The following is a 13492-nucleotide window of genomic DNA, read 5'->3' on the forward strand; positions in this document are numbered from 1 at the left end:
TTCAGTACCTACTGTTCAGTTTTTATGATTTTTTATTCCTCTCAAATTTAAACTACAGCGCGCCCAGTTACACACATACACACTCCTCTGGGAAAACTCGTCCAACTCTATCAAAATTTTTAGATTTCCGAAAAGACTTTGTGAGTTCTAGATGGTGTCTAATTACTATCGTGATCACTGTAAACCATTATTTGGAAATACAGAATATTACCGGTACCGTGCATTTACACATAAATACGGTCACTCTAACAGATCGTCGAACAACCTAAGGTTAAGTAAATAAAGAGTAGATGTTTGCAAACGAAATTATTTGTTTACCAATCTCTTCAACAAATTACATCTAGAGGTTAGATGTTTAGAAAGTGTTATATTCAAGAAAACCGTGAATATCCACCTCTTACAACACTGTTTTTATCATGATTTCTGGATGGAAGGGTACCTACTCATCTTAACCTCCGTGAATACCTACATATCTGCAAAGATGAGCAAAAACTGCTAGTTTATGAATAGAATTGAAATATAGTACATTTAGTACACTGAGTGCAATTATACAAAAATCATAAACAATACTTAAAGAAATGAAATGAAATATTTCAAATTAACAGAAGTTCTTTTACAAAAATGATTTTGCTTTCTACAGACGCTTCTCAAGTTTCTTATATCCGAGTTGTTTTTGCACGCTAATAACTTATAATAAATCAGGAAAAAGTTATAAATGCAATATTGAATTTACTGATCTTTTTACTGAATGTACTGATCTTTTTAGTCTCAACAACCAATCACCTCTCTTCAGTGATTTACTTATACTTCATCACTAATACCATTATAGAATTGTGCCTTGAGAATTATCTAGCTGCAGTCATTGACTTTAGACAATGCTGCAGTGTTGTGATGTACTCGACGAAAAATATAGCTCATGAGTTCAGTTTTCAGAAAAATATAACCTATGTATTCAAATAGTTCAATTGCTAATAGACTGTGTATTGTGTAGATATGTTCGTGATACAAATATACCTATGTGTTTTGTGGATGACATATCCGACACCTGACACATCAGTGACATTTTTTTGACATTACAAGTAATGATTGACCTTTTATGACCTCCAGCTTTCACAGAATTCATAGGTTTTGTCATACAGTCATACTTCAAATTTTACATTACACTTAATCCTCCATCACTTCAGTGTATTGAGAGGTGTGAGATAATATTAAATTTTGGTGATTAATTGACAAAATTACACAATTTTTCCATCAACATATAGAGCTACCTGAATATCAGTCAAATCAAGGTAAGAGCACCAATATTTTATTTCATTCTAAGAAATTATTGATAAGTGAGAAGTTCCGGCATTTCCTTTAATCATATTAATGTAAAACTTATCAATCGTATATGTAAAGTGAACTCGTATTCAGATTTAATATACAAGTGCTGATGAATAGTATTGCTTTTGTGAATACAGTTATTACCTAATAGAAAAGAGCTGTATTGCAAATTTTGAATAATTCACAGTTTTCATTACTTTCATTCAACAACAACCCAATATTCAAAAACGTCATTCTTAGTTCCACAGTAAAATATATGTGAAAATGAATAGAATATAAAAGACAAATAAATGTATTTATATTAGAAATTAACAGACAACTCATGTGTTTTCTAATTTTTCTATTTACCTTCCTATAACAATGCGAAAAATTGTTTTCAAGGTCATGATAATAAAACGCCGACTGATAAGAGAATACATCAGCATATTGCAGCTTCTATTACCAAATTTTTGAGATCCCATTTTAGAATTAGAAATAATCCAGGGTGGTGGACAAAAAAAGTGGTTTGAGATATAAGTCCAGATTTACCCCTGATTGCATAAGTGATATTTTTGAATCCCTGATTTATATTTAAGGTCCAATAGCTCTATAATGATACTGCCCTTTAACTCCAATCATTCAATGCATTTCCTTAGTAATTCACCATATCCCTTCGTCAGTAACTTGGAATATCCACAGATTCCCATCACATTAACAAAATATTTCAATATTTTCAATAACTACAATTCATCTTCCCAATATTGGAATATTTATAGTAGAGAAAAACAATAATATAGAATGGAACAAAAGAAAACTCGACTAACTAATGACAATATAGTAGTTTCTAACAGAAGCTATATTTTCAGATATTGAATTGGGCAAATTGTTATATAATTTCAAACCACTCCCATAAATCCAATGATACATAAGAAAATTGAATGGAACTGGCCGACATTCGATGGAAATCCAAATCAAAACTCACTAATACAGGTTTCTGCAAGAAAATCACTAAATTTTTACGAAACCCTGACATTATTCCCGCTTAAAGAATATATTGTGTAGTGAAAAGCGGGTTGCGTTCCACTACAGATTTAAAGATAGATCTCAATCTCTAGTTTTTGCTGTATACCTCTTACATTTTGATTAGCTTAAAGCAGACCTGAAGATAAAACCTGAACAGTCTCATTGGACAAAATAACATGGAAAATCTTACTACTTTTGGAAATTTTATTTGGAATATGTTGGTAGAATCAACTACTATTGTTAAACATTGTTCAGGTACTCAAAAATTACTTAGAATTTTTGATATTTGTGACAAATTAGAAATGTTTTATTATTTGACAAATGTTGTTATGTTTCGTCTACGACTGTGGTAGACATCAAAGGTGATGACATCGTAGACGAAATGTCAGACATAAAATCCTGCAGATAATTGTCAACAAATCCAGACACAATAAACATTGATATTTGAAAGCAAATCTACAATACAAACAAGTTTTCATATGTGGCTGTTATTAATATCAAAATAATATATAGATGGTCTAGTTCACTAGTGCCATTTCACATAAATCCAGTTCGTTTTTATCAAAAATTATGCCTGAGTTGTCATTTGATCACAGAGTACTCTAAGATTTAAGCCAAATTGCGCTAACAGTTATAAACAATTCAGTTGAACAACTAAAAAGGTGTTCCTTTTTTGCAATTATCTTAAGAACCATTGCAAGCATTAAAAATTTGACAAAGAGAAAGAGCAAAAAATTCATAAGAAACGGTACACCTTCCAAAACTGTAGCAATAATATTCATAATTTCAAATGAGTTGTAAAAAATATCTGTAAAAACAGTTGATTCAATTGCTTTAACAAAAAATAGTTCAACCTATTGAATATGAATAATAAAAAATGAAAAAAATAGATACTTGGTGGATAATTGAATAAACAATACTTGAAATGTCAAAAAAATGTTTTCAAAATTTTCCTCTCAGTTATTAACTTTATTTTCAAGTTGAAAGTTTACATAAAAGCATTGATAATTAATTTTTAAAATTGATCCCTGGACATTTTTTCTTGAAAAAATCTTACTTTCCATACTCTATTCATGAACAGTCAAAGATGTTGAAAAATTATAAACATAAAGCATTGATATTCTAATAGTTCGTTTTATCATCTATAAAAAATAATATATTAATATGATTTATTTTGATTTTTATTATTTACACAATTGTTTTAAACAACTAAATTTTTGTTGAGATAATTTCATGTTTTTTGAAAAATTGTTTAATTTTTTTGGACCAAAATGCATTTATTAATTAATTTTATTTTTGTCCATATTAAGGAACCATTTTTTAAATCATTATTTAAGTTTTTACTATCCAAAAAGTGCGGTGTGAAAATTATATAACAAAATATTTATCTAATGAACAAATAAAAATTAGATAATGTAATGATTTTTCCAAAAAACGGTTCTTTATTATTGATATCTAGGGAAAAAATCATTAATTAATTATTGTATGCCTTTTTAGGCTATAATTTTTTAAAGTAATCGATTTTTTTAAATCATTTGTTAATTAATTAGATTACCAAAAATAATGTAAATTATCTTATTAACAACGCATTTGTTTATAACAATTTTATAAGCAATAAGAAGAACAATTAGGAAAAATCATATTAATGTAGCTTTTATCAGTGAATTTAATTATTGAGAGGAAAATGGCTATAATTTTTTTTGTCAATTTATTGACATTTAGTCAACTATACACCGAGTATCAATTTTTTTCCATTCTCTGATATTCATATTTGAAGTGACCAAATCGAGCCGTTTTAAAAGTGTTTTCCCCACTCAATTGAAACTATAAACGTTAGTGCTACAGTTTCGGTGCTACGTTCAAGCCAGTCTCAGATACCTACACAGTAGGTTGAATGGACTGACGCCTATCAGAAAACAACTACTCCCCTGGCTAATACCACGATGGGCGTTGGATTATATCCGACAGGCGTCAATGCAGGAATCTTCACAGAAAATTTCCTGCATATGCAATTGGTAATCCAACTGAAAGAGATGTCTTTCAATTTTGGAACGGGCACACTGGCAGACCGGTTTCGGGCTCATTAGCCACTCATCAGTGCAAGATAGTGGTCATCATCGACCTAAAGTCAATGACATTCCATAATTGGGAATCGTAATTCTTTCAGAGTATTTCATTCCTCTTCCTAAGTTGGAGCAAAATAACAAAATGTCACTCCATCTCGTGGACGAGGTACTAACCAACTGCATATTCTAAATTTTCCCGATTCCACTGAATAAGGAAGAAAAACTTTCTTATTAGTCAGTGGACTATGCTTGAAGACTGGCAGTAAACAAATCTAAAGAAATGAACTTTAAACGTTCAAGCTAGATCATCTGCGTTTAGATGTACTCGACAATGTGATAAGAAAGTGGGATAATCAAAAATAAACACTGAAAACATCAAGGGTCCTAAAATACTTTCCTGCGGTTCCAAAAGTTTTGCCCATTTTTATGAGTCTACTTCAAACTGTAATATCTCAGTAAATAGTTATTCAATTTGATCGAAATACGCCCTACTTTCGCACAGGCACCGATCTGAGAGCTCCTTGAGGATTTTCCTGTAGTGCTTGTATTTCGTACTTGAACAAATATTAAATCAATGCATTTTTGCCAATGTAATACAAGTCAATCAATTCTCTCAGCATAAAAATGTATGATTGGTATTCGATGAAGTCGACGAAGGCCGTTTCTGTCTGGTAAGGCCTGGCTGGGTGAGAAAGTTATCGAAGTGCTTTTAAAGGTAGTAGTCGGTTGGCGAGAGGTCTGGGAAGTATGGTGGGTGAGGCAGAAATTCGATGCTGAATTCATGGAATAGGATATCGTGGAGTAGGATCGGACCTCTTCTGTTAACCAGTGCCGGCTGCTGCTGACGCAATTTTCGGTACTTTTCGGTACATTTCGTCGATTTCCTCACATTAAAACTCTGTTGTGATGGTTTGGCCCGGTTGCAAAAAATTACAGCCGCTGACCGTCGTACAGTAACCTTGGTTTTTTTATGTAGGTTCTCGCCTTTGGGATGTGCCTGGGTAGCTCATCGTTTTGGTTGCCCAAAAGCAAAGATCCGACCTCGAACATGACAATTTATATCGATCGTTCACATCATGGGGCATCTACTTTTCGAGCTCTTTAACTTTTTCCAGTACGTTTTGAACCTCCAAAAACCGCTGGGAGCTGAAGCCCAGTTCTTCCGCAATCCCACGCACCGTTTGTAATGGGTCAGTCTACACCAGGGTCATCAAATCCTCCAGAATTATTATAGGTCGACCACTTCGAGGCTCAAATCGCTTAATGATGTGATGAGCTGAAAAAGAAAAAAAAATTAAAAATTTGTTATAAGTGAACAACATCTATAGAAATAGATAGATTTATTTATTTTTTTATTTTTTCTTTTTATATATATATATATATATATATATATATATATATATATATATATATATATATATAAAGTAAAATGGATTAACGGGGTCTCTCAGTCAAAAAAGCAAAAATCAAAACTCTGCTCTACTTTGCCAAGCTTTCGCTTCTAGTGGGAAGCTTCTTCAGGACCTATAATTTATTGAGTTGTGGGTTTTTTGTCAATGATAACATAACAAATCATACTTACAGTAAAAATGAGTAAAAAACAATGAATTGAACATATAAATCGAAAGAAAGTTAAACATCTTCAAGAATTCTAGACGTTGTTCCAATATAATCCAATTTACAATTGTTACAAGGAATGTTATAAATCACATTTGACTTTTTGGTAGTATCCATTTTATCTTTCGATTCAGTATTCAAATTCTTTATAGTTTTAATATTTTTTTGGCATATTTTGATATTTTGTTCATTAGAAAAAGTTTTATGGTATTTGAAGATAAATTTCCAAGGTATTTTTTTTTATTAACCTTGGGAGCTGTCTGACTTGTCCATTTAATCCAAGTCTCCAGGAAACACTGCAGCCTCTTGGGCTTATTGCGTTTGTTCTCCCATCTTCTCATGACGCCCATTCCATCAGTCTCGTTCCCTGTACTAGTTTGTACAGGTTCCGTGTCGGATGTTCGTCATATTCTTCTGGACATAATTTCGTACGTCCATATATTGCCTGCCTCCTGTGATTCAGTGCCTCACATTCGCATAAGATGTGTAGAGCTGTTTCTATCCCTTCGTTGCATAATCTGCAGCTGAGGTCTCCATTGTACAGCCCCATTTTATTCAGGTGTTCTCTGAGCGGGCAATGACCGATCAGTAGCCCTGTAATTATTCTGAGCCGGTCCCTACTATATTGAAGTAGTTCTTCGGTTCTTTTCTCGGACGGTTCCCCAATGAAGGTTCTACTGTGTTTGTTGCCAAATACTTTTGTTCAGTACTCTGTGTGCTTCTTATTGGTCCATATCCTAATCTGGTTTCGTACCAGTGATTTTGATACCCCCAGAGCTGGTTCAGGACCTATATATGAAGTTGATGATCCGCGTCTAGCGCATTCATCAGCTTTTTCATTACCTGTGATTCCTGAATGCCCTGGCACCCAGTACAAAGTTAATTTGTTCCTGTTTGCAAGTTCATTCAGTTCTTTATCGCATTCCCAGACCAGTTTTTATGTCACCTTCGGGTTTGTCAGAGCCCCTAGTGCGCTCTTGCTGTCTGTAAAAATATTCATCCGCTCATTTCTTTGAGGTCCCAATTTAATAAGCCTTGCACACTGCAAGATAGCATACACTTCCGCTTGAAATACGGATGTGTATAGTCCTAGCGGATAGCTGTAGTTTAGATTTCTATCCGCTCGGTATATTCCAGCTCCCGTTCCATGTTTGGTCTTCGATCCATCTGTATACCAGGTGTTTTTTCCAAACATGTTTTCGGGATGACTAATGGTCTTCCACTCTTCACGGCTTATGATTTTGGCCGTGAAGTTTGTGTTAAAGGTGTACTTCGGTGTCATGTGGTCCGTGCACATATTCAATATGTGCTCCTCCACTTGTTCCGAAATTTCTGTTCGGTCCGCTCTTCTGTAGTTCGGTGAGTTTTCCAGTCTGAATTGGTCCATCCTGGCCTCCCCATTATCACAAAGTGTAAAGGAGGTAGATTCAGGAGTGTCTCCAATGCAGCTGTTGGGGTAGTTCTCATTGCTCCCGTCATTTCCAAACATGCAAGTCTTTGCACCTTGCCTAGTTTGTTGATGGCGGTCGCCTGCTTCACCTTTGGCCACCAGACCAGAGATGCGTATGTTATCATAGGTTTAATCACCATCGTGTATAGCCAATTTACCATGTCTGGTTTTAGTCCAGATGTTTTCCCATAGGTGCGCCTGGCGAGCATCAGTGCTACCTCCGCTTTCCTCTTTATCCTGTCTAAGTGTTGGTTCCAGATCAGTTTGGAGTCTAAGATTACTCCCAGATATTTAACCTCCCCCGACACTTGTATTTCTTCACCTCGAAGTTTTAGAGGTCCGAGACCCTCCGTTTTAGTCCTCTTGGTGAATGCTACTATGGTCGAATTGTATGGGCTTATGTTAAGCCCTTCCTCTTCGGTCCATCTTGTTATGAGGTTCAGGGCCTGCTGCATGCATCCCTTCACTACATTATTGTATTTGCCCTGGACTAGGATGACTAAGTCGTCTGCATAGCCTAGTGCTTTGTACCCATTACGGTCTAGGAGACATAGCAGCTCGTCCATCACAAGGTTCCATAACAGAGGGGATAGAACCCCCTCCTGTGGACAACCCCTTGCTACCCATGCCACGACTGTTTCCCCCATAATGGTTGTATATACCAATCTTACCCTAAGCATGCAGCTTGTCTTGTCGATCAGGTATTAGGTATAGATTTATAAGAAAAATTGATAGGTGAACTATTATTACATACATTTCTGCTGATTACATCGGAATTTGTATTACTAACAATATTGAAAAGTATTTTATTGAGAAGTTTTCTGGGATAGGAATTTTCGATCAATATGACTATGAAGTCTGAGATTTTTTTGCTCGAGGGAAGGGTGTTATAATTTTTCTATTCTTTTTTTCAAACAGTATTAAATTGGTTTTAACTGATTTTTTATGAAATGAATAGTAGTTGATATATCTTCCTGAATTAGTAGGTTTGATATACCAATCAGTGATCAAGGAATTATCAGTTTTACGGATAACTCTTGTATCAAGAAAAGGAAGGGTTTGATTAGTTTCTATTTCGATAGTGAATTGCAATTTTTCATCATATCTATTGACAACATCAAGAATTTCATGAGATTTGTCATAAGGTATTGCACAAATGTCATCGTCAACGTATTTCTTTAAAAAAGGAATTTCAAAACTCAGTTTAGGAAGTATGTTTTTAAAAAGATCGTCCATTACGTATTGAGCGATAATAGGAGAAATAGTAGCTCCCATTGGTGTACCAAGAATTTGTTTATAGTATTTACCTTCGAAAGACAAATAACTTGAGTTGAAGATGAAATCAATTATTTCAATAATTTTTTTTGGGTTATTGAACATTTTTTATTTTATATCATTCTTTTGATAATACTTTTCTCCACTAGATTCATAGGTATATTGCTGAAAAGTGAAATCAAATCTAGACTGATTAGAATATAACCTGGTGGTAATGATTTTTTATTTATAAAATTGGAAAAATCGAAAGAATTAAGCTTAATATAATAATATAAAGCTTAATAAGAAATCATGTACAGAAGCCAAACCAAAATTCTATAGAAAGTAAACCAAATCACTCTTATATCAAAGTTTTACATACAGAAAAAAATATTTCCAAACGCCTTTTCCTTGAAACGGTTGAAATGAATAAGTCTTCTGATTGTATAAATAAGAGAACTTACATTGATAATTTCAGCAGTATATACAATAACTTATTGGAACTACACCAAAAAACATAATGATAATAATGAAAATTGTATGAATCAACTTTCCCTTTAAAGTCAAAGATTATCAAATCATCATGCCTATTGAAAAATGACATTTATGTGAATGTATGACATTTGTCAAACTCAAAAAATCCATTAATGTTTAACTGTCTTTCGTCGATTTATATGTTCAATTCATTGTTTTCACTCATTTTTACTGTAAGTATGATTTGTAATGTTATCATTGGCAAAAAAAAACACAACTCAATAAGTTATAGGCCCTGAAAGAGCCTCCCACTAGAAGCGAAAGATTGGCAAAGTAGAGCAGTTTTGATTTTTGATTGTTTGACTGAGAGACCCCGTTAATCCATTTTACTGTACATTTCTCCAGTTGCTAAAATTCTCAACTTTTGAAACAACCTATAATTCATGAAATGGGATGTTTTCATATTACGAACAAATATGTATTTTTATTATTGGAAATGTATTTAATGTATTCAACCAAAAAAACAAATTCACAAAAATGTTTAGGTATTGAATCATTTTCGAATTAGAATTTCTTATTTTTGTATCTACTTTTGAACCTCATAAGAGTGTCGGTTCAAGGTTAATTTCAAATGGACTATTCAGTTTTTTACAGAAATGTTTTGTTATTAATAATGAACAAGTCAATCTTGAGTAGACTGAAATTCTGTTCTGTTCCACAGTTAACATTTTTCCCATTACAAAAATTTATATTTTCGCCAAACCTGAATCCCCAAGTTAGTGGATCATGAGGACAGGTAGTTGTCAAAATAAAATTGAGGCATGTACCCTTGAGAACTCACCCACATAAATTGGATGTTGATGAAATTTAAATATCTCACCACCCTGTAAGTGATATATATTTGAATGTGAAATATAATAGATGTCATTACTGACAGTTTTGTGTATAGAATTTGAAGAAAAGTTTTTCTTGAGTGCTTCTATTTGTTCCGTTGAACAAACATTAAATAAAAGTAAGTTTAGTGTAATGTGGAATGAAATTTGTTTTTTTCATCAAATACTTTACACTTCCAAAGTTTGGTTGTGTTATTTTCATATTTAAGTCGAATCTGGCTATTCATAGATCTTTCCACTCTGCAAAATTTCAGATGTCTATTAATAGTTTGGCAAGATTTTCATCATTTGGAAGGACATTCACAGTTAGTTTCATTGTATTGAAAGGCATATTATATTCAGTTGACTGGAATGTGGCAAATATTGAATATTTCCATTAGTATCAATCAATATTGAATATTGTTTGGGATAATATGAAAACTCTGCAACTGTCTTCTATTTATTAATACATTTTCCATTTATTCAGCATCTTTTGTCTACTATAAGATATTCAAAGAAATCATTGTGAATTGCTGGATGAATGAAATACTTTTTTTGTAATACAATAACAACTGGATCAGGTTGGATTTAAATTTTTCAGACATACAATCAGGGCACATATTTTCATAATTCAGCAGATTCACTTCTTGTATTACTTTACCGGGCGTTTTTTTTGTGATAGGTACTTCATTGTCTGTAATACTTATTGGATTAATGATTTTTAGTTCAGTTCCTGTAATCTATTTTCACATTTTTTTATTAAATGTCAATTTAAACTTTGCTTTATAATCAATGAACTTATCCATATTCATAAATTGAGAAGTATAGTAATACTTCTTCAGTGACTTTATTGTATAAGTTAGTTTTAAGTAGATTTTGATTCCTTGAGAAAAATCATTGAGCTGTTAACTAAGGAAGTAAGGAAGAAATTATAATATATAATCGCATTCAGAACTGAGAATCAAATAATCCTGACCAGCAATCTCACTTTAGGTGAAAAATATACTAGTCTTTATTTTAATGAGTCAAAAATCTGCTATAACTAGTTGAGTCATTAAAAAGTACCTTTGATTCTTTCAATTCATTTTTACATCTCATTTTGAAAACTACTATTACAAAAACCAAATACCGTATTTATACCATCGTGAATGTGAAAGTAATTTCAATTCATTGAAAACATAAATAGAAAATATATTTACACTCCTATAAATCTTACCCCATTATATATCAGTCAAATGAATCTTTGATTTTTCAAATGAACCACCACCTGAAAGATTTATAAATAATCTCACATGCAACCTCGTACTTATTTTTAGCAAACCTTCTCTCTAACAAATTTCATTCCTCACTAAACTTACGTGTCACAGAGAATGCATAATAAGGTTTCATTTCCCAATTTACCAAAATCAATACCGCACTAGTCAGTATAAAATCCTAGTTCTCAATTTCATTTCATACTAGTAGTCTACGAAAATTATTCAAAATACTGAGGTGTACGTTTTGGGTGGGGAGGAAACATTTCCTGAATGGTGGGGAACTGTTATGCAAGGGCAGATCAAGAGCACAGTCAAGATTTAGTAGAGGCGATCTGAGTTTGGTTAGAAGGGGAGCTTTTATTGAACTTAAAAAAATGGTTTGGTTTACCACTAACGACAAAAATGTTGACGGCAACACACTTACAGAAGTAATATTACAAAATACGGTGAACAGTGATTTCCATAAACTCTGATATGACTTTTTTTCTCAGATGTCGGAAAAAGTTTTGCCCTTCCAGCTTCAGGCTGCTGATGCCACCACTCACCTGGATCATATTTGCGCCCTTGATATCAATTCCAGAGCCTCCTATATCAGGCTTTCAGGGATTATTTGCACTATTGGTAAGTTTTGTGATTTATTAGTTCAGTTTCGTCTACAAGGTGTATCTATTCTCTTGTGGTGGTAGATAATAGGAAAATTATTATAATTTCTGTACAAACATACGCAATTTTCATCAAATATTTGCATTATATGAACTCGTGATTATTCGTTCTGAAAAGTAAAGGGATATGAATATTTTAATGATGAGCATAATAATGTTTATTCAATGACTAAGAAAATATTTCTCTGTGGACATTTCCTCAAAACCACAAATGCGATGTAAGTTATTTTCAGTCGAGATTCCCTATTGTGATTTAACACATCATTTTATTTTTATCACTTTCCTACGCAATTGGAGTATACAAGTAATTTTTGCAACTCCAGAATATTGGTCCATGAATTTTTTAACCTTCGTTATTTCAGTCTCGGACTCATCGGAGAATATAATGATTCTATCCAATTCATTTTCATAAAAACGTTTACCCAACAAGTGCGCCTTGCTACTTCGATTTCTCTTGGGAATAAAAATTCTCTCTTTTACAAAAACTTGAATTCTAGCTTCTAAAGGTACGTCTGGAGATCTTGTAATGAATGGCAAATGAGGCAATATGTTTTACTGGCAAGTTGAATTGCAGCGTTACAGTTTCTGCAGGTTCTTTGATGACTGGTTCAGAGTAAGTGGATGTTTCACTTGATGTTTGAGATTCAGATTGTAAGACTGAGATTCGCTTTCTAGTCCTAGTTCACTAGTACTCATAACAGATTGATATTAGGAGTGGTTTCTAACTCGCTATTTCACCACCACTGCGGGCAACGAGTTCATCCACATGCGCAGGATTTTGGAGGTAACCGCATGTTGGTGTAGAAAGAGTTGATATGACATATGGAACTTGCGATTGGATTGATGTGTCTGCTTGAGTCGTTGCTAGTTTTTCTTGAGCCTTGGCTTTTTCTTTTTGAATTTTTTCAATCGAAGAATATTGTAACACTTTTGTAAACGTATTCACCTTCTTGAATGTAAAAACCGAAGTCAGAAGAAAAAGTTGAAGCCTTTACTTTTGATTGCATCCTTCTTTCTCTTCCTATGTCTGGGCCAAGGTCTCGTAAGCGTTTGGAGCATAACATACATCTTGACTCGTACCGAACCCATTTTGTTGGCGGAGATTTCAATTCTTCGGGCATCTTTCTTCTCTGTAAATTAAAGGCACTTGAGGTTTTGAATTTTCTCAATGAAGTCATGAATTTTGATTGAACTTTTCTAACAAGAGATTGTTCGCAACCAAATCAAAAATATCTGCCATGATTGACTAGCAAGTTTCCCAGTCTTTTTTACTCATAAGACAAATTCAACATGTTTTTTTTTGTTCTTTTTGTGAACATGGCATCAATCACAGATTACTCGAATGGACGTACCTAGCAGTGTACATAGTGAATTTTATCCTTGACTTGAGAATGTCAATGAAAACAAGTACCCAATCTATTGTCGAAAAATAGTATACTGTACAACAAGTGAGAAAAACGACATATTTCTCACGAACACAGAAGCTAAAGCAGCCTAAAATCAAAACCAAACATTT

At 33.2% G+C, this 13492-nt stretch overlaps 1 protein-coding gene and 1 long non-coding RNA gene across 5 annotated transcripts in view; one reads left to right on the plus strand and one right to left on the minus strand.

Moving 5' to 3' along the window:
- Positions 1–13492, plus strand: part of LOC111515433 (pyruvate kinase) — a 39255-nt gene that overhangs the window by 6489 nt on the left and 19274 nt on the right. Inside the window, exons 1-2 of one of the 4 annotated variants that reach the window (XM_074172820.1) lie at positions 1108–1289; positions 11806–11935. In XM_074172820.1, coding sequence (XP_074028921.1) covers positions 11806–11935 — 130 coding nt within the window. In that variant the 5' untranslated portion in view covers positions 1108–1289. Of the gene's footprint in view, positions 1–1107; positions 1290–10173; positions 10199–11510; positions 11743–11805; positions 11936–13492 lie in introns of those variants that run through there. The other 3 variants (XM_074172821.1, XM_074172818.1, XM_074172819.1) reach the window with 3 other exon arrangements.
- On the minus strand, positions 1140–11556 carry LOC141481389 (uncharacterized). The gene is made up of 2 exons (XR_012464930.1): positions 11417–11556; positions 1140–5667 (listed from the first exon to the last, which is right to left on the minus strand). It is a non-coding gene; the product is annotated as an uncharacterized lncRNA (long non-coding RNA).

This window comes from Leptinotarsa decemlineata, unplaced genomic scaffold (assembly GCF_025532065.1).
Source record: "Leptinotarsa decemlineata unplaced genomic scaffold, Ldec_3_MD MMD2_tig00000199_RagTag_RagTag, whole genome shotgun sequence".
Classification (NCBI taxonomy): domain Eukaryota; kingdom Metazoa; phylum Arthropoda; class Insecta; order Coleoptera; family Chrysomelidae; genus Leptinotarsa; species Leptinotarsa decemlineata.